The sequence below is a fragment of the Scardinius erythrophthalmus genome (genome assembly GCF_964197995.2).
Source record: "Scardinius erythrophthalmus genome assembly, chromosome: 15".
Lineage (NCBI taxonomy): Eukaryota > Metazoa > Chordata > Actinopteri > Cypriniformes > Leuciscidae > Scardinius > Scardinius erythrophthalmus.
The window spans coordinates 1617823-1638473 of record NC_138235.1 but is presented as its reverse complement, the minus strand read 5'-3'; the positions used below and the strand labels follow the sequence as shown (position 1 = coordinate 1638473).

At 43.5% G+C, this 20651-nt stretch overlaps 1 protein-coding gene across 2 annotated transcripts in view; it reads right to left on the bottom strand.

The window, feature by feature from the left end:
* Window positions 1-20651, bottom strand: part of l1camb (L1 cell adhesion molecule, paralog b) — a 91725-nt gene that overhangs the window by 42847 nt on the left and 28227 nt on the right. For both annotated transcript variants that reach the window (XM_081387656.1, XM_081387655.1), the window contains exons 4-8: window positions 19738-19907; window positions 16058-16183; window positions 15789-15959; window positions 2022-2136; window positions 519-703 (exon numbers count right to left, since the gene is read on the bottom strand). In XM_081387656.1, coding sequence (XP_081243782.1) covers window positions 519-703; window positions 2022-2136; window positions 15789-15959; window positions 16058-16183; window positions 19738-19907 — 767 coding nt within the window. The remainder of the gene's footprint in view (window positions 1-518; window positions 704-2021; window positions 2137-15788; window positions 15960-16057; window positions 16184-19737; window positions 19908-20651) is intronic.

Sequence of the window (20651 nt, the reverse complement as noted above, 5' to 3'; positions counted from 1 at the left end):
CTGTTACGTAGGAGCAATAGCCTTGTGGGCAGCGCTGTGTCAAATGCCATAGCTGTGCACAAGGCAACCCGCGTTCAGTCTCAGCTCGAGGTTCAGGCTTATTTATTCATTAACGACATCATCAGCAACTAGTTGACGTCGACTCGACTTTAATCACATAAATACCGACTGAAGCCCCTAGTTTACTTATTTTAAGTGTCATTGTTACACAAATTAATATTTGGTCATATTAATTAACAACATGAACTTACTATCCACCTCTTTTTCAGTGTGAAAGTGTGAAAGTGCAAGACTATATATTCATTAGCCGCCATTATAGGTAAAGAACTAGAAAAATAAAGTGCAGTAAAAGGCAAATCTATTCATCTACAAGCCAGTGTATTAAATTAAAATAATACTATAAGTATATAGTATTAAAAATAAGGTGGATAGGGTTATGGTTATAGAGCTAATTAATGTACTTTTATTACTATAATAAGTAGATATCACATGTGTATAAAGGACAGTGTGTGTCTTACCCTCGACTGTGACGGCGTAATGATGCCTGACGGAGCCCTGGCTGTTTGTGGCAATGCAGACGTACTCGCCATCATCCGTCTCCAACACGCTCTCAATCTGAAGCCAGCGGCCATGGTGCAGCTTCCGCACGCGGCTGGGAGAGAAAGGGCTGTCCATCCATTCCCACTGCACTTCTGGAGTCGGTCTTAATCAGAGGAAGCAATAGTTGTTAGTTATCAAAGTGACCCTTAAACACTTCTTGCTAGTTCAAGTTAAATGGTCCTGTATTCTGAGAGACATGAGCCTACTGATCCCTTTCCAATGGTAGGAAAGGTCAGAAGAATTGAGATCTGGACCCTCCAAGATAACTAAAGAACTATGGAAATCAGGACTGTCAGAGGTGACAACATCAACCAATGTGGTTGACATCAACCAAAATGACATCAACCACGTTTTAAGCCAATGTGTATAAAGATTGTCTTTTTATTGGGGCCTTTCTTGTTTCTTCTGTGTTCTAGTCAGAACTGGTTTGGTGGCCCTGGGCAGTCCATAGTCGTTCACACCTTGGTCTCAGGAATGGAGGGTTGAGGTGATCAATGGGCAACTGGTGATTAGATTAGCCTGCGACGAAGAAAGGTTTCGAAGAGAAATGAAGCATTTACAAGGTTCTAAAGACTTTCATTTAACTGTGTATGGAATGTAACACTTGGAATGCTACTCCACTAGAGTCACACCACTAGAGTAGGAAGGCGGGAATTAGTAATTCCCTCCCCAACTGGAAGGAATAAAAGCTTTCCCAAGCGAACACAAGGTCCAGTTGTGGTTTATTTCTTTGCTCTTGGCTGACATGTGGCATTGCTATGGCCTGCTTGTGGCCCAGATCTGGCAAACAGGAGTGAGCCGCCCAAGGGCCAAGGGCCGTCATTCCACGCTGCATGTGGGCCGGATCATCTTTCCACATGTGCCAGATGTGGGCCAGATGTGGGCCGGATCTGGGCCGTCACAATGTTGCTATGTGGGATATGCACTATAAATATAAAATATATCTTTATAAATTCAGTTACCTGTCTGTTGTAAATGGGTCTGTTTTAGTATATGTTCAGTCATGTGTCTGTTTGTACAAATGCTGTCTCAGTCTTAAAAATAATCATCCAAGAATGTCATGGCACATGGTATACTGCACTCTGCATTTTCTTAAAAAACAAAGCTTTGACTTTTGAATGTGAAAAATGAATTTGAATACTTTTTTACTCAGACATTTAAAGTGTCTAAATACATTAAATGTGTAAACTACTGTAAACATGTTCATATACGTAACATTAAAATGTTATATTATTTGTTAAAGCTAACATTCTAATAATTAGCCTCAAGAAAAGTCAGAATTCCTATATTAATGTGAGTGTATTAATAATCAGAAGTGCAGTACAGCAGATTGTAAAGCAGATTTTAATTAAACAGTGTGTGCAGTAGTGGTGGTTTGTTTAAACCCAGCAGACATGATAAGAGATCGTCTGAACACTCACAGGCCCTCTGGGATGCACTCCAGAGTCAGCGTTTGGCCCCTGAGCACCAGATGAGAGCTGTGGGATCCTGCGGGCTTGACCAGCTGGGGCCGCCGGCTCTTCGCCACTGAATTTGCTGTGAAAACAGGAGAACACCATTCAATCCCACAACTACGTTTTAGTCATTTCAAAAGGCTCTCTTGCATTCCCTTTTGCCAAAAAGGAAGGGAAAAGTCAAAACATTTCATGTCTTATTGTCTGTTTTTGCCACACTTATTTAAACATGTGAAGTAAGATTCAAGAGCATACAGTAGTCAGCCTTCCAGTTCCAGTTCTGAAGATCAGGTCTGGGCTTCGTGAAAACTAGAGATTGTACTTGCACATTTTTGTATCCCTGCTCATGGACAGTTGAAAAAGAAACTGGACTGGCCATTGGGAAACGCTTGACTAAAGCTTGGACCTCCATGAATTCAGAACAAATATTTTCTTCTCTGTAAATATGTTCAGTCCTTTAAGTAAATAAAAAAGTTCAAGAATTAAGATATCAACGGTGTTGGACTTAACACATTACAAGTAACGTGAGTTACATAATGAGTTACTTTTTTCTAGTAAGGTAACACATTACTTTCAAATTTTCAACAAAATATCTGAGCTATGTTTTCAAATAAGTAACTCAAGTTACTTTGTTTCCCCATGTACAGTATAGACTAACAGCTCCCCTGTCCTCATGTGGACTCGTGATTAAGTGCAGCAGATGCGTTCTGTGTGAACATGAAGGTGAACATGAAGCTTATTGTAGGTCTAGACTAAATGTGAGCATTTACTCATCTCACTTGCACAACAACAGATTGAGTATTCCTTAAAATAATAAAAACTGTGAAACGCAAAGTCTGAATATTACACAAACCTGTAGTAATTAAATATGTTAAATAACACAAATATACGTTATGTATTTAATCTCACTTTATCAACCAATGTCTTTGCTGCTGACCTTCAATGATCCAATTCAACCATACAAATAAGCAAAAATTATTTCAAACATAACAATTTGTTTGTTTTTACTTTTGAAGTAAGAGTGTTGAACTTTCTTCACATGTGTCCTATTCTTCTGCAATCCAAAATGGCAGCACAACTGAAAGGTTTTATTGAGCTGTGCCCTCTACTGTAGGCTACAGGAGTGAATTTGCATTTCCTTCAGCCTGAGGATTATTCATTTCACTTCTGGTGTGAAAGGGCCTTTACATTTGCCAAAAATAGAAATGTTATAGTCATTAAAAAACAAGCAAGCCCAGCCCAGGTGAGAAAATCAACGCAAAAATAGTGGTGGGCCGTTATCGGTGTAAACGTGCTGCGTTAAAGGGCAGGCCCGGAGTGGGTAATCGGGAGAATCGGGAGAATTCCCGGTGGGCCGCTTCACTTTTGGGCCGGTCGAGGAAAGTTTTTTTTTTTTTTTTTTTCACATTTCAATGTCACATTAGTTACATAGGCTACACACGTTTCGCATTCTGACACCGCAGCGCGCAGCCTCTGCATGGGTTGTACCATGTGAGGGAGTTCTCCCCTCCCCTCCTATAGAGTTGGTTGGGTCCATAGCCCGTCTTTTCCAAACGTTTTCTCAGGTAGGCTTACCGCGGCACCGCCGGCGCCTACCGATAGCTGGGCCGGCCCTACCGTAACGGTACACGTCAGGGAGGATGGATGGGAGGAAGAGGCCAGGAGGTATGGAAGCTTTGTTTCCGCCACAGAATAAAACATTTTAAAAGATAATTGTGACTTTTTATCACACAATTGCGAGTTTACATCTCGCAATTCTGACTTTATTTCTCAGAATTGCGAGATATAAAGTCAAAATTGCGTGAAATAAAGTCGCAATTGCGTGTTATAAAGTCAGAATTGCGAGATATAAAGTCAAAATTGCGTGAAATAAAGTCGCAATTGCGTGCTATAAAGTCAGAATGAGAGATATAAAGTCAGAATTGCGTGATATAAAGTCGCAATTGTGTGTTATAAAGTCAGAATTGCGAGATATAAATTCAGAATTGTGTGAAATAAAGTTGCAATTGCTTCTTATAAAGTCAGAATTGCAAGATATAAAGTCAGAACTGCGTGAAATAAAGTCGCAATTGCTTAAGTCAGAACTGCAAGATATATAGTCAGAATTGTGATATAAAGTCGCAATTGTTTGTTATAAAGTCAGAATTGCGAGATATAAAGTCAGAATTGTGTGAAATAAAGTCGCAATTGCTTCTTATAAAGTCAGAATTGCAAGATATAAAGTCAGAACTGCGTGAAATAAAGTTGCAGTTGCTTATAAAGTCAGAACTGCAAGATATAGAGTCAGAATTGTGATATAAAGTCGCGTTATAAAGTCAGAATTGCTAAATATAAAGTCAGAATTGTGTGAAATAAAGTCGCAATTGCTTATAAAGTCTAAGTGAATTATTATTTAACCTTTACATTATTTGTTATTAATACAAACTACACAATAGTAAGAGCTGAACTGTTGCTTCATTTATCCAATTTAGAAAAAGTGCTAATTTGGAATTCCACCATGGAAAAAGTGGGCCGGTCTTGGGCCTGAAACTCCCGGGCTGAAAAGTGGCCCCACTCCGGCCCTGTTAAAGGGTAACTCCACCTCTGGAAAGATGAATGTGTATTTATATTGGGTCATTTATGTAGAAGAAATGTGAAATTATTTTTGAATTTGGAGCTTTCTAGACTGAGAAAAGCCAGAAAATGTATTTTTGGCTCATGTGGATGAAAGACAACAACTCTCAGAATGCACTTGCTTCGCTGCTCTACGAGGACACTCCCAAGCCACGCCTACCGGTTAGAGAGCAGTTGTAAACAATAAAGCTAACTAGTCTCTTTGAGTCTGCCCGGGTTTTTGAGATCGCATCGCACAAATTGTCCGGGATTCGGCTTTTGCGTTCTACAGTCGCCATTCATCATGTTTACTGTGGCGAGCAGGACGAGGCTGAGGGCCGCGGGAGAACGACGCAAGGCCGGATGACCGACACCTGTGAGGCACTGGTCTCGTATCTCTCACGGAGGAGCGGGGATTTTCTTAGCAATGGTAAAACGCACATCAACCGATCACGCCACCGGCCTCGCATCTTTCTTCCGCGGCCCTAGCCTCGTCCTGCTCGCCACAGTAAACGATGAATGGCGACTGTAGAACGCAAAAGCGGTGGCGTGATTACTGATGAACGGCGCCTGTGAGACGCACCGGTCTTGTGGGCTATCTCCGTTTATATACTGTCTATGGCTATCTCTCACGGAGGAGCGAGTATTTTCTTAGCAATGGTAAAACGCACATCAACCGATCACTTGTTTAGCGTTCATGTAAACACTACATTCAGATTCACCAATCGGAATGAATTCAGTTAGATTGAAACAAAAGGTGTGCATGTAAACAATGAATGGCGACCGTAGAAAGCAAAGCCGAATCCCGGACATTTTGGACGATCTCGACGGCCGGACATGCAGGTTTCTGCCGGTGAAATCAAACGCACTGGCACTGATCTGTGATAGGTCTGTTAGCGCATTAGGTCCAACCCCCTATGGGTGGGTTTGAAAGGGTGGGAACTAGTGCTTGTAGTCTTAACAGAAATCCCCCCCTCTTACACTTCCTCCTACAATGACGCAAAATGACGATTTTTGCATCATTGTAGGAGGAAGTGTAAAGAGGTAAATACAGATTTCTCTCGTCTCAGGGGAAAATGAGAAAATGTTGCACGACCATTCAATAGTATGACTGGGTTTCTAACATTGCAAAGCTTAATGCAAATGGGTGGAGTGTTCCTTTAACGTGAGACTCTTATCGGGCGATAAAAAAAATATCGCCATTAATCTATTCTCAAAGTTGGGTTGGGAGCTGGGTCTAGTATACTAAGCAAGCTATGATGACTTTCACCTTGATATTTTAGCACGGATTTGGTTCGGTGTTCGGTACGCATTTTCAAACCGAACGGTTCGTTGGACCATTTTTCCTGCCGACCAAAATTTCGTTATTTCAAATTTAGGCGGGTCATTGTCCGACATCAAATGGCAAACGTAATGCAAGCGGAACGAAACCGAGCTACTCGTTATTGTGTGGTTGACGGACCGTTGTTTATCAGTTTGGACCAAAAGCAGCGTGAGCCGATCTTGATCAATAGAGCCAGTAAATAAATAATTTGAATTCGCTACTTAAGTAATAACATCGCTGCGAGATCTAGTGAGAAACATTCACATTTCTCCGTTATTAACGGATCAAACAGTGCGTAATGTTTTATTTACACATTATGAATAAAATTGCTGCCCTCAAATGTTAATCTGAACTAAAAATAGACCTTTGTTTATAACTACTACAATATTAGGCTACATTTCATTTTTTTCCAAAGAGCTGTTTTGTTTTATATGCTCATCAAAGTTAAAAATAAATAAAAAAAATCATACTTTATTATGTTAGTTTTAATAATAAAAAAAAAAAATCTCTGGCATTTCTTCACAAGTTCTTTTTAAATGTCACTTTGTATTTAAGAAACACGTGCCCTTTAGTCATTATTTGGGTAGCACACACATATTCTGAATGCCTTCGGCAGAATTCAAATGAGCCATTTTAATCTAGATTAATTCCAAGATTACAGTGAGATTAATCTAGATAAAAAAAAATGAATCTATGCCCACCACTACGCAAAAGTAACACATTACTTTACATAAAAAGTAACTGAGTAATGCAATTAGCCATTTTTTTTAAGGAGTAGGCTAATGCAATATTGTAAACATTACTTTTAAAAGTAACTTTTCCAAACACTGGATATCAGTAAGTCTGTCAGAATTATATTTGTGTTAATGGTGTATAGCAGTTAGCAGTATATTTATGCTTAACTGTCAATTGTGCATTTCTATGACAAATACTGTATATGCAATATAAATTTCGGTAAATCTCAGACTCTCTTTAGTCAATTATAATAATTCTGTCCTTTTGTAATTGATTTATTTATTTTTGAATTCAATTTAAAGGTGCACTGTGTAATTTTTAGTGGCATCTAGTGGTGAGGTTATGATTTGCAACCAACAGAAGTTACGGTGGCCATCAGGAAGTGATGTCATTGTCTGAGACAGGAGAGTAGTTGTGTGAGACAGGAGGAGCCAGTTTAGTAATGAGGTTTCTTTTTAAATAAGAAATTGTGTTTACTTAACCCCTCCTTGAACTGCCAACTTACCGTGGTGGAGGGGTTTGAGTACCCGAATGACCCTGGGAGCTATGTGGTCTGGGGCTATATGCCCCTGGTAGGGTCTCCCAAGGCAAACAGGTCCTAGGTGATGGGTCAGACTAAGAGCGGTTCAAAAAACCCTTTATGATGGCGTTAAATCAGAGGACCGTGACGTCACCCAGCATAGCGCAGCCAGGGCCCCACCCTGGAGCCAGGCCCGGGGTTGGGGCTCATATGCGAGCGCCTGGTGGCCAGGCCTCCCCCCATGGTGTCCGGCTGGGCTCAGCCCGAAGGAGCGACGTGGAGCCACCCTCCCATGGGCCCACCACCTGCAGGAACCACACTCCTTGAGAGAGGATGGACTCTTTACCACTCTGGAGTTGCCCATGGTGAGAGGCGGCGGGCTGGTGTGGGTTTGCTTGGGTTTGCAAGGTCGATGATCGACTTTGTGGTTGTTTCATCTGATCTCCGGCCGTATGTCTTGGACACTTGGGTGATGAGAGGGGCAGAGCTGTCAACTGATCACCACCTGGTGGGGAGTTGGATCCGATGGTGGGGGAGGAAGCTGGACAGACTCAGCAGACTCGGCAGACCCAAGCGTACTGTGAGGGTCTGTTGGGAATGTTTGGCCGAATCCCCTGTCAGAGAGATCTTTAACTTACACCTCCGGCAGAGCTTCGACCGGATCCCGAGGGAGTCTGGAGATATTGAGTCTGAGTGGACCATGTTCTCCACCTCCATTGTCGACGTGGCCGCTAGGAGATGTGGCTATAAGGTCTCCGGTGCCTGTCGAGGCGGTAATCCCCGAACCCGGTGGTGGACACCGGAAGTAAGGGATGCCGTAAAGCTGAAGAAGGAGTCCTATTGGGCCTGGCTGGCTTGTGGGACTCCTGAGGCAGCTGACGGGTACCGGCAGGACTGCAGCCCGGGCGGTTGTGGAGGCAAAAAATCGGGCTTGGGAGGAGTTTGTTGAGGCCATGGAGAAGGACTACCGGTTGGCCTCGAAGAGATTCTGGGCGGTGAGTCGGACGGTGTAAGGAATACTTCGAGGATCTCCTCAATCCCACCGACACGTATTCCATTGAGGAAGCAGAGGCTGAGGGCTCAGAGGTGGACTCGTCCATCACCCGAGCTGAAGTCACCGAGGTAGTCAAGAAACTCCTCTGTGGCAAGGCACCGGGGGTGGATGAGATCCGCCCTGAGTACCTCAAGTCTCTGGATGTTGTGGGGCTGTCTTGGCTGACACGCCTCTGCAGCATCGCGTGGCGGTCAGGGACCGTACCTTTGGGCTGGCAGACCAGGGTTGGGGTTCCTCTTTTTAAGAAGGGGGAACGGAGGGTGTGCTCCAACTACAGGGGGATCACACTTCTCAGCCTCCCCGGGAAAGTCTATGCCAGGGTACTGGAGAGGAGAATACGGCCGATAGTAGAACCTCGGATTCAGGAAGAACAGTGCGGTTTCCGTCCCGGTCGTGGAACACTGGACCAGCTCTATACCCTCTCCAGGGTGCTGGAGGGTTCATGGGAGTTTGCCCAACCAATCCAAATGTGCTTTGTGGATTTGGAGAAGGCATTCGACTGTGTTCCTCGCGGCCTCCTGTGGAGGGTGCTCTGGGAGTTTGCTAAGGGCTATCCGGTCCCTGTATGACCGGAGCAAGAGCTTGGTTCGCATTGCCGGCAGTAAGTCAGACTTGTTCCCGGTGCATGTTGGACTCCGGCAGGGCTGCCCTTTGTCGCCGGTTCTGTTCATAATTTTTATGGACAGAATTTTTAGGCGCAGCCAGGGGCCAGAGGGTGTCAGGTTTAGGGACCACACGATTTCATCTCTACTCTTTGGGGATGATGTTGTCGTGCTGGCCCTATCAGACCAGGACCTTCAGCATGCACTGGGACGCTTTGCAGCCGAGTGTGAAGCGGCTGGGATGAGAATCATGTGGCTATAAGGTCTATAAGAATCAGCGCCGAGGCCATGGTTCTTATTTGACAGACAGATCTGTGCAGCTTCTGCAGTAATGCAGTTGATGTACCGGTCTGTCATGGTGAAGAAAGAGCAGAGCCGCAAGGCGAAGCTCTCGATTTATCGGTCAATCTACGTTCCTACTCTCACCTATGGTCATGAGCTTTGGGTCATGACCGAAAGGACAAGATCCCGGATACAGGTGGCTGAAATGAGCTTTCTCCGCAGGGTGGCTGGGCGATCCCTTAGAGATAGGGTGAGAACCAAGGGTAGGTCACTCAGGAGGAGCTCAGAGTAGAGCCGGTGCTCCTCCACATCGAGAGGGGTCAGCTGAGGTGGTTCATCTGTTCTGGATGCCCCCTGGACGCCTTCCCAGGAAGGTGTTCCGGGCATGTCCCACCGGGTGGAGACCCCGGGGAAGACCTAGGACAAGCTGGAGGGACTATGTCTCCCGGCTGGTCTGGGAACGCCTCGTTGTCCCCCCGGAAGAGCTGGAGGAAGTGTCTAAGGAGAGGGAAGTCTGGGCATCTCTGCTTAGACTGCTGCCCCCGCGACCCGGCCCCAGATAAGTGGAAGAAGATGGATGGATGGATGTTTACTTAATTATTCAGTATGACGATATGTTATTGCGAATATTATTGTTACTTGTTCATCATTGTGTCAGTGTTTTATTCGCTGACTTTAGCTCGCTTCTTTGCACGCAGAACAACATAGTGACTAAACACGTTTGTCCGTTTAGGGCTACTGTAGAAACATGTTGGCGCAAAATGTCTATTTCAATGACCCGCGGTGTGGGTAGATAGAAATGGCTCATTCTAAGGTAATACAAACATAACGGTTCATTATGTAAGCTCTTTATACACCACTGAAAACATAGTTATGTATATGATATTGCATTTCTGTCAACAGATCCTCCTAAATATTACACAATGCACCTTTAACGGCCCTAACCCTCACCCCAACTCCATTGTCTCAAATCATTGACAGTCAACGCATGGGCCAGATTTAGTTCCATCCAGCCCTGTGTCCTGAAGATACCTGAGAAATTTGGGGTCAGCAGCTGATTGTTTATCTGGTGTTTTTAGATGTCTTTGTGTTACACTGAGAACAATGATGCCATTTCTGGTCTGCCATATTGACTGTCTGCAGTGAATTGCATTTGAGGAAGTACGTCTCCGGTTACTTGACTGTAACCTTGTTCCCTGAGAAAGCGGAACGAGATGCTGCGCTGCTCAGCGCATTGGGAACGTCTTTAATCGTGACCAGCTGTGAATATTGTGTATAACACGTCAATGAAATTGACCCGGAGGCAATATAGCCTCGGTCGGTGACGTCATCACCGCACCCCTACGACACGAGGCTATAAGTAGATGAGCCACAGGTGCATCGTCAGGATATTTTGTCTGAAGAGCAGTCCTGGGACATCTTCAGCACGGCAAAGTAGCGCAGCATCTCGTTCCGCTTTCTCAGGGAACAAGGTTACAGTCAAGTAACCGGAGACGTTCCCTTTCGAAAGCTACAATCGATGCTGCGCTGCTCAGCGCATTGGGAACGAGAATACCCACGCCGCCGTGCTTGAACATGTCTGGACTCCCACGGTTGTGCAGGTGTGTTTCACAAGAACGTAAGAAGGCCTAGACATTAGCTTGCGATGACGACTCAAGGACATGAGAGCCCGGAGTGGCATGAACATCCAAACTATAAAATCTTATGAATGTGTGCGGAGAGGACCAGCCTGCCGCATCACAAATAAACTGCAAGGGGCACCTCTTGCCAAGGCAGCAGAGGAGGCGACCCCTCTGGTGGAGTGAGCCCTTAAAGCCATTGGCGAAGCTTGACCGCGCGCCTCATAGGCAAGAGCAATAGCATCCCTGACCCAATGTGACATGGTCTGCTTAGTGGCGGCAGCCATTGGTTGCGGCCCCCATAACAGACGAAAAGTCGCTCTGACTTACATCACTGGCTAGTGTGGTGGATGTAGGCCCGAAGAGCACGGACTGGACATAGTCTATAAGATCTCCCCTGTTCCGGCGTCGTGAACGGCGGAGAGCAGAAGGCCTCAAGCGTGACAGGATGTATAGCCGAAAAAGGCACCTTAGGCAGGTAATCAGGATGAGGATGCAAAATCACTTTCACCATTCCTGGGCAAAGTCTAAGCAGGGTGGCAAAATCAACAGAGCCTGCATATTCCCAATTCTTTTCAAAGAAGTTATTGCCATAAGAAAAAAAAACATCTTTAGAGTCAGAAGTTCTCAGACGCTGATTCTAGAGTTTCAAAAGGTGTCTCAACCAGACCCTTCTAGGACTACTGCTATGTCCCATGATGGGATATTGGTTTTTACGGGAGGCCTCAGTCGTCTGGCCCCACGAATGAAACAAGCGAGCAGAGGATGTCTCCCGAGTGGCACCCCGTAAACCAAGGCATGGCAAGCCAAAAGAGCGGCCAAATAAACCTTGAGAGTGGCGGGGCATGTGCCTGTTGTTAATTTTTCCCGCAGAAAATCCAGAACTGAAGCAATCTGGCAGTTGACCGGATCTGCATTATGTACAACACCTTTCAAAGACACTCCATTTGTTGGCATAACTCTTTCTAGTGGAGGAATCCCTAGCACTTAGAATGGTCTCAATAACGGCAGGCGAAAGCCCAATGTCCCTCAGTTGGTACCCATCAGGGGCCAAACATGAAGGTTCCAGAGGTTGGGCCTGGGATGGAATATCGTGGCCTCCGTCTGAAACAGAAAGTCCCTCCTCTCCGGAATCGTCCATGGCGAGCCGTTGAGGAGAGATATATCTCGGAGAACCAAACTCTGGCTAGAACTCCTGGAAGCAGAGAAACTGGAGGAAACGCATACAGGCACATTCTGGGCCATGTGTGTGCCATCGCATCCAGACCCAGGGGCTGGGTGATTCAGAGAGAAGTAGAGGGGACATTGCGCTTTCTGATAAGAGGCGAAGAGGTCCAACACCACTTCGTAAAATCTGGTCCAAATCTGTTTGACTACTTCTGGGTGGAGTTTCCATTCCCCTATCATTCAGGTGCCCTGAAATGTACACTGCCCTGAGTGACAGGAACTTTTCCTGGGCCCAGAGAAAGATCTGCCTCGCTATTCTATTCAGATTGCGTGAGCACAAACCTCCCTGGTAATTTATGTAAGAGACTGCCGCTGTGCTGCACTAGGACATGACTGTCTCTCAACTGAGGAAGAAAGTATTTCAGGGCCAGAAATACAGTCATCAGCTTGAGGCAGTTGATGTGCCAATTGAGCTGATGACCCTCCCATTCCCCTTGAGCTGGACGACCACTTAAGACCGCTCCCCAGCTCATCAGGGAGACGTCTGCCGTTAGCATTCTGCGACAGCAAGACGCACCTAAAGTGGGACCCAAAGCAAGGAACCGGGGTCTGAACCACATAGAAAGGGAACGAAGCCGCAGCGCGTAACCCTTACCATAAACATGGATTTTAGAAAGTGCACGAAGCATTCAGCGCGTGACTCACCATAAACATGGATTTTAGAAAGGACACGAAGCACTCAGCGAGTGGTTCTTGCCTTTATTTGCCCTTGGGGATTGTAGTTGAAATCCCCCATTTTGAGCCACAACTGACATGGTCTCATGCGCAAAAGGCCCAGAGGAATCATTGTGGACGCAGCTGCCATGAGACCTATGTAATGTCCTGACCTAGCTAGATGTTGCTTAGGGTGTTAATTGGTCCTGACACGAGCGGGAGACAATTATGCCCGATGGTGACAGAATCCCATTTAACCCCAAACATGTTACCCTCAGGGTGGGAGAGAGTACACCCTTGGCGTTGACCTCAGCCCCCTAGAGATAACATGGCTAGGTCGAATGGAAGGACCCAATATTGGTAAGCTTTGCCCCCAAAAGCAAACTTGGGAACCTCCTGTGTTGTGGCAATATTCTATATGAAAATATACATCCCTCAGATCGATCATGACGAACCAAACGTGATGTTGAATTTACGACACGATCGTCTTTACAGTTAACATCTTGAACTTGAGTGCTTTAACTGTACGGTTTAAGCCTCAAAGATCGAAGATTGGACGCAACCCCCCATCCTTCTTGGGGACCAGGAAGTATCTGCTGTAATAGCCTGACTCTCTCTCTGAAAGAGGAACATGTTCTATGGCCTCTTTGTTCAGCAGAGATTGTAGCTCTTGTGACAGTACATGCGCCAGTTCCGGTCTCACGGAAGTGAATACCACGCCGTTGAAACGCGGAGGACGATTAATAAATTGGATTCTATCCTATTTGTACTGTACTTAATACCCAAGTAGAAAAAAAAACTGGCAGAAGTTTCCACGCTGCCAGACTCTCTGAGAGTGGTATCAACTTAACACTTCCTTTTGAGGGGATATTAGATGTTCTGTGTCCTGGATGACAGCAGAAAAGCAACAGAACATCTAACATTTCGCTGGAAACCGCTGCTCCCCGAATCACCAGAGGTGACGAGGAAGTACAGTGGTTTCGTGAGGGTGTCAGGTAGGAGCTGTTTGATTTAAATGTCTCGTCCCGTTGGGGCACACCCCCACAGACCTGGGACAAAACAACCCTCAGGATTTTGTCTTAGGTCTATTATGCAGCTGCTGAGTGCAACGAGCAGGTCCCCAGTTTTTTTTTTTTTCGAGGGAGAGCGCAACTCGTTACACTCTGCTTTAAACCCTCCTAAAATGACGATGAGCAAAAAGAAGAGAAGAAAATGTCTCTTCAGACTGGCCCATCATCGTAAAACCACACAACCCCGCACCCATGATAGTCTAATACGTCAAGGGCACAAAGATGCACGAAGAATAAGGTTTTCCCATGAACGAGTTAACGTCATGGAGATCCTCAAGGAGGGCAGTCTAGCTGTAATCCGACCATCACACAAGTCACCACCTCGAGAACCTCTCAAATGCTTTATCATAACGAGAGATATGTTCGGAGGCAGCTTTAATTTCTCAGAATTAAATGTGGCCGAAGAACAGTCAGACAATTTTATATTATATATAATACATACATATATATATATAGTTATATTATATAAAATATTATATATATATAAATCAGTTTCTCAGCAATAAACACATCCCAATCAGACAAGCAAACACGGTCTGGATGATATGCTGTGTTTAAATCTTTCATAAGATCAACCTGGTAAGCCTTTAACACGGCCATGGTGTACAACGCACTACCAGCCTGACCGCTGAAAATGCATCTGATAATGTGATCCCAGGGGAGAGATAGCCCGCGAGCGTCTCTCCAAACTGAGACTATCATATAATCGCGTGCCCTCGCACCCGCGATAGAAGAATGGCTCGATGTCGAGGACACAAGACATAAATATTTACAGTCTTTATTTATAGACTGTTTTATGGGACTCTTTTTGTTGTGATCAGAATAATCCGGCCACTGCACGAGCGATCGCCACGAGCGTTCTCCTTTTATCAACACGGGAGAAACGCTCGGAGGCGACAAACCCACGAGATTCAATGTCCTCTGCCCGAGCCGAAGAAGCGCCGAGGCACGCTTCGGTAGTCAGGCAAAAGGACATCGCGATCTGGAGAGAGAGCGAGCGATAAGGACGCACCGTCTCTCGCTTCTCAGCCAGATCGCACGCGAGCCCCACAATCATTATGGGCGCTACCCCAATGAAATAAGCAAAGCGAACGCGAAGCACTTTAACTGTGAACATTCCACTGTGCTCGCAATCACCATGCTCAAATGCAAGGGCAGTTCTTTCCCAAACAAACAAAGCAGTAAGTGTGGAGGAACACAACACTTATTGTTTTGTTGGCTCATTTCTCCTCTTTTTTTACTTTTTAAACTCTTTGATGTACGAGAGAGAAAAAGGCTTGAGAAATTAGAAATTTTCTGCACACTGCCTGAATAAACTAACTCCTAGCAAAGATCTGTAGCAGATAAAAGGTAGAGAGAGAGAGTTTTGACGTTCACACATGCACAGTAATGGTCTGAAGACAAAAAGACCTGACGATGCACCTGTGGCTCATCTACTTATAGCCTCGTGTCGTGGGGGTGCGGTGATGACGTCACCGACCGAGGCTATATTGCCTCCGGGTCAATTTCATTGACGTGTTATACACAATATTCACAGCTGGTCACGATTAAAGACGTTCCCAATGCGCTGAGCAGCGCAGCATCGATTGTAGCTTTCGAAAGGGAACTTTACCGAACTCCTCCTACAGTATTCATCAGATCTTCACAACATTGGCTCAAATCATTTTCAGACCATGCTGGGGAAAAGCTATCAAGTCGTTCTCATGTAATGCATCAACAAATTTAATAAAAAAGATTTCATAAAGAGGTTGTACCTGAATGATACCTTATATGTACTCTTATAATCATCACCTGACAATGCCATTTTAATTTGGTGACAGCGCCACCTATTGGTCTACCATCTGATTACGATATATATATATATAACATTTTGCCCCAATTTATCACTGGAATGCTATTTTTGATGCTTTTTCAATGCTTTTTTTTTTTTTTTTGCTCTTTGGGCATGCTTCAGTACCCTTCTTTTTGTTCTGCTTTGTAAAACATCTCTGGGTTCTGTTATAGGAATAAAATATGTAATGTGTACTAATCACTGGCAGAAGAAGGTTCACACACAGGCTGTGACGGTGATGGCGATGGGATCTTTAGGCAGGATGACGCTGGCAGTGGTGTAGTAGGCATTGCAGATGAAGTCTTCTCTACTGTCACTGACTAGTAAGTTGGCAAAGTACAGGTTTCCGTCCAGACTTATGGTCATCCGCTCACTCAGAGGAATGTGGTGGAATTCTGACAAAAAGAAAGAGAGAAATGGGATTCAGTTCATCAATTAAAGTGTCATGCAGAGTAATTTAGTTAAGCAGAATTAGACTCGTTAGGAAATTTACGCTTGTCCATCCAGTGTATAATGGGAGCGACAGAGCTATTTGGAGGGTTACAGTGGAGGACTGTGCTTTCTCCCTCCTCAAACACTCTTCGTTCCTGCTTCTTCTCTCTGGCCAGGGTTGGAATGGCTGTGAAATAGAAATAACACTTTAATGTGTCTATGTATACAATGTTCAGTGTTCAGTATTCAACTCACTATTGATCCGAAGGGCCCTGTCATGTTTATGTCATCACAAAGATAGAGGTATGACCTCATAGTCGCCCAGGCCAACTCACACTTCACAGACGGACACTTGACAGGTCAGATCAGTGTGTTACTCCTGTCGGTGTTGAACAACTCTCGTTTTCGATTGACCATGTTCATTTTGTGTTTGTCGAGTCTTTGAATGCCTTGGAAAGTGACGTACTATAATATGATGACTGTTGGCGTTGATCAGCATCTGATGGTGCAGTGTGATTTGGCCTTAACATTGTCCGTTGCTCAAAATGACTGTTTTCTATTATAATATATAGTAAAGTGTAATTTATTCCTCAGATGAAAGCTGAATTTTCAGCTAAAACATTCATGAAAACATTCATTATTATTATCAATGTTGAAAACAGTTGTATACTTTTTTTTTTTCAAAATTCTTTGATGAAAGTTCAAAAGAACAGCATTTATTTAAAATAGAATATTTTCTAACATTATAAATGTCTTTACTGTAACTTTTGATCTGTTTAACTCATCCTTGATGAATAAAAGTATTGATTTATTTTATTTATTTCCCCTCAAAATAAAATTAAAATTCTTACTGACCCCAAACCTTTGAACGGAAGAGAACTGTTACAAAAGCTTTAGATTTCAGATAAATGCTGTTCTTTTGAACTTTCTGTTCATCATAGCATCATAAAATAAAAATGTAAAAAATATTTTCAACACTGATAATAATCATAAATGTTTCTTGATCATCAAATCATCATATTAGAGTGATTTCTGAAGGATCATGTGACACTGAAGACTGGAGTAATGATGCTGAACATTCAGCTTTGATCACAGGAATAAATTACACTTTACTGTATATTCACATAGAAAACAGCTGATTTAAATTAGAATAATATTTCACAATATGACTTTTTGTTTGTATTTTTTAATCAAATAAATGCAGCCTTGGTTTGCAGAAGAGACTTCTTTTAAAAACATAAAAAAATCTTACGATCTAAAACTTTTGACCGGTAGTGTATGTTACAATACGCCCCAGTACAGTGTATAGCAAATCTCAACTGCTTGATTGCTTGTATCGTCACAAAATTAAACAATTAAAATGATCACTCAGCTCTAATCTGCTAAATGCAACAATAAGGCATGAAGATATTAAGATATTATGAACATCAACATCATGATTTTCAAAGCTGCTTTGAAACGATGTGTTGTACACTGTCAGAAAAAAGAAAAGGTGCTAAACTTTATCTTGCACTGTTAGGGGTACAGCAGCTTGTCTGGGGCAGAACTTTGAAGGCCCCGATAAACACAGCAAAGTTTTTTTGGTTCTTTGCTTAGGGGTAAACTGTTAAACATTCTCAATAACAAAATAAACACACAACAAAATTGAGAAACAACAAGCATTTTTTCATAAAGCATAAGAAAATTATCTGATCATAGCAACGTGGAGTATATCGGGCCTTTATAGGGACATCCTTGTACCTATCGACCCCTAAAAAGGTGCATTATAGTACCTTAGAGTTGCAAACAGGGGCTTTCGTACGGGGTAGTTATAGGAACTGTAGCCATCACTTCGGTCCCCCGAGGACTAAAGTTTATGTATGAGCCTGTGCACACAGCGCTTTCATTCTCTGTCTTCATTAGATCAGTTTAATAATCTTATTTAATAAGTTATTAAACAAAGGAAATGTATAGCGTCATTGCACTTCGGGCAAAAAACAAATGAAAAAAAGAAAGTGAACGGTGTACAAAAAATGATGATAGCTTTTGCAGTGTGGTTAATGCCCAGAGTCGCTAGCGGAGCAGAAATACATCATTCGCTTGGTCCCTTCCAAGTTGCGTTGGATTGCCTCCTTAGTGTAAAGGCTGCAACTTCGGTGTCAGTCCATCTATCGCTGTTTTCCATGTTTGTGGAGTAAATATATAGGCTATAAACTGTTTGTTTGCACAGCTTTTTAAAAATGGTGGGTGCTGGTGTTTCGCATGCGTTCGACCAATCAACGTACACTTGTGCTATCTATAATGTTTATGGTCTTTTCTGGCAGGAAAAGCTATATATATGATATATGCCTTCCCACATAGCAACATTGTAACGGCCCAGATCCGGCCCACATCTGGCACTTGTGGAAAGATGATCTGGCCCACATCTGGCACAATCCAGCCATGGTTTATTTCTTTGCTCTTGGCTGACATGTGGCATTGCTATGGCCTGCTTGTGGCCAAGATCTGGCAAACAGGAGTGAGCCGCCCAAGGGCCGTCATTCCACATGTGCCAGATGTGGGCCGGATCATCATTCCACATGTGCCAGATGTGGGCCGGATCATCTTTCCACATGTGCCAGATGTGGGCCAGGATCATCTTTCCACACATTTAATAAGTTCCCGGAAAATCCTGACTTTAAACAAATAACCATTTAAATGTTTAGGACGTTTGCGTTGTAAGAATGTACTGGGAGACTTAAGATATAAAATCTTTGGCTCGTGAGGTAATGTTTTCTCATTAAATACAGATGATTTCCTATTAATTCAATAGAATGTGTGGGAATACCAATATGACGGCACGGTGGCTTCATTTTTTATGACGTCATGAGCAATCCAGCCATTTATATAGATATCAAGTGTAGTGTTAGTTCTGGCAGGTCACATCACTCAAGCTCGCATCAGCTGACTCTCAGCTGATCCACATCTACCTACAGTATAGGAATTTGACGCCTATCACAGCATCCCTATATAAGGTCCATTTGGTATTATTTAGCAGCTTTATCATGTTGATCAGGAGCTAATTACCCTCCTCTATCCCCAGCTCTCGTCCGCAGTCAGGACTTAGCCTTCTGATATTCCTCTTTGAATCAGACTCATATATCTCCAATTATGTTGACATAAAATTATTGAACATTAATGATATTTGCAATACATTTCTGTTGGTTCTGTTCTGTTTACTCTAAGGGAGTTATCTCTTATCCATGCTAGGCTGCATGGATGGGCAGGGAGTTTGTGCCCAGACTATAACCATACCAATGCCTATATACAATCTGTATGCTTACTGTCAATCATCTTTGACGATAGTGGTCCTGACAGAACAGTGATCGCCACAGTTCATTCCAACACTCAAGCAGGGATTGCTTGTTCGGACATTGTATTTGTCCACACACACAGGTTTGAATCAGTGGATCGCACACATGCCAATCCATTCTGAGCTATGCTGTTGACTTGTTTACATGTTGAGTCTTAGTATGTATAATATGTTTGTTGTTATATTATATTGTTATATAGTTTGTTGTTCTTGCATTTGTGTATGTAATTTTAGGTTTATGCTTTTAAAACACCCCGATCAGTGACTGAAAGCAGCGTGCTGCACATCTGACACATGGGAAATGAGGGCAGGTCACCAGGTAGCCTATGCATACAGAAATGTCGCATATAATGCACAGTAAAGCATACCGCAGAGATATTAACAAATAGTAAGAGCACTAAGTTACTCACGCTCTGTGATCAGGTGCACCAGGTCTGAGACGGCCGTTCCCAGCTCGTTCGCCACATAGCAGCGGTACGAGCCCTGATACGACTTCAGCTCCTCATCTGGATCCGCTGTCAGGCTTCCAGACCCCAGCAGAACCTCCCCAAACTGCTTTCCATCTTTGACCCAACGGAAACTGTCCGTCAGAGACAAGAACAGAAAGACCATCTTAAAACTACAGCTAATAAAGATAGACAGATGGAGAGATAAAAAACAAAGGAATATATACAGTGCTGGTCAAAAGTTTGCATGCAAAATCTACTGCCGTGAATAAGTTATAACAGATGTCTCCATATAGTCACATGTCAAAATACTAGCTGAATTTACACATATGACCTCGTTCAAAAGTTTACTTATGCTTGATTCATAATTTGTTGGTGTCAGGTTTAGGATCAGCTGCTGACACTCCACCTGTCCATCAGTGACTGTATGATTTTGAGATCCATCATTTCACACCAAGAATAACTCATACACAAATATAACCAAAGCTAACCACAACTGGGCATACATTGATGACAGAAAGATTATGACTAGAGAGATGTTAGAAAGGGACACAAATCCCCAAATAATTATTCAAAGTGAAGATCAATCACTTTACTTATGATATTCTGATCTGATAAATTTCATCAATTCAAAACGCGGTGTCTTGCTAATCCACAGCAGGCACGTGCACAGGTAGGGCTCAACCTGTGCAGAGCACATGCCCTTTTTGCCCTCACACTCCGAAGTGCCCTTTTTTTGGTGTTTTTTTTTTTTTTAATCAATGCTATTGGTCATCCTTTACGTCTGTCTGTCTGTTTTACAAATATTTAGCCAATGAAAGTTCTTAAACCGAGCTTGTGTAAATCTTATTCGATCCTCAAGCTGTCAGTAAGCTGAT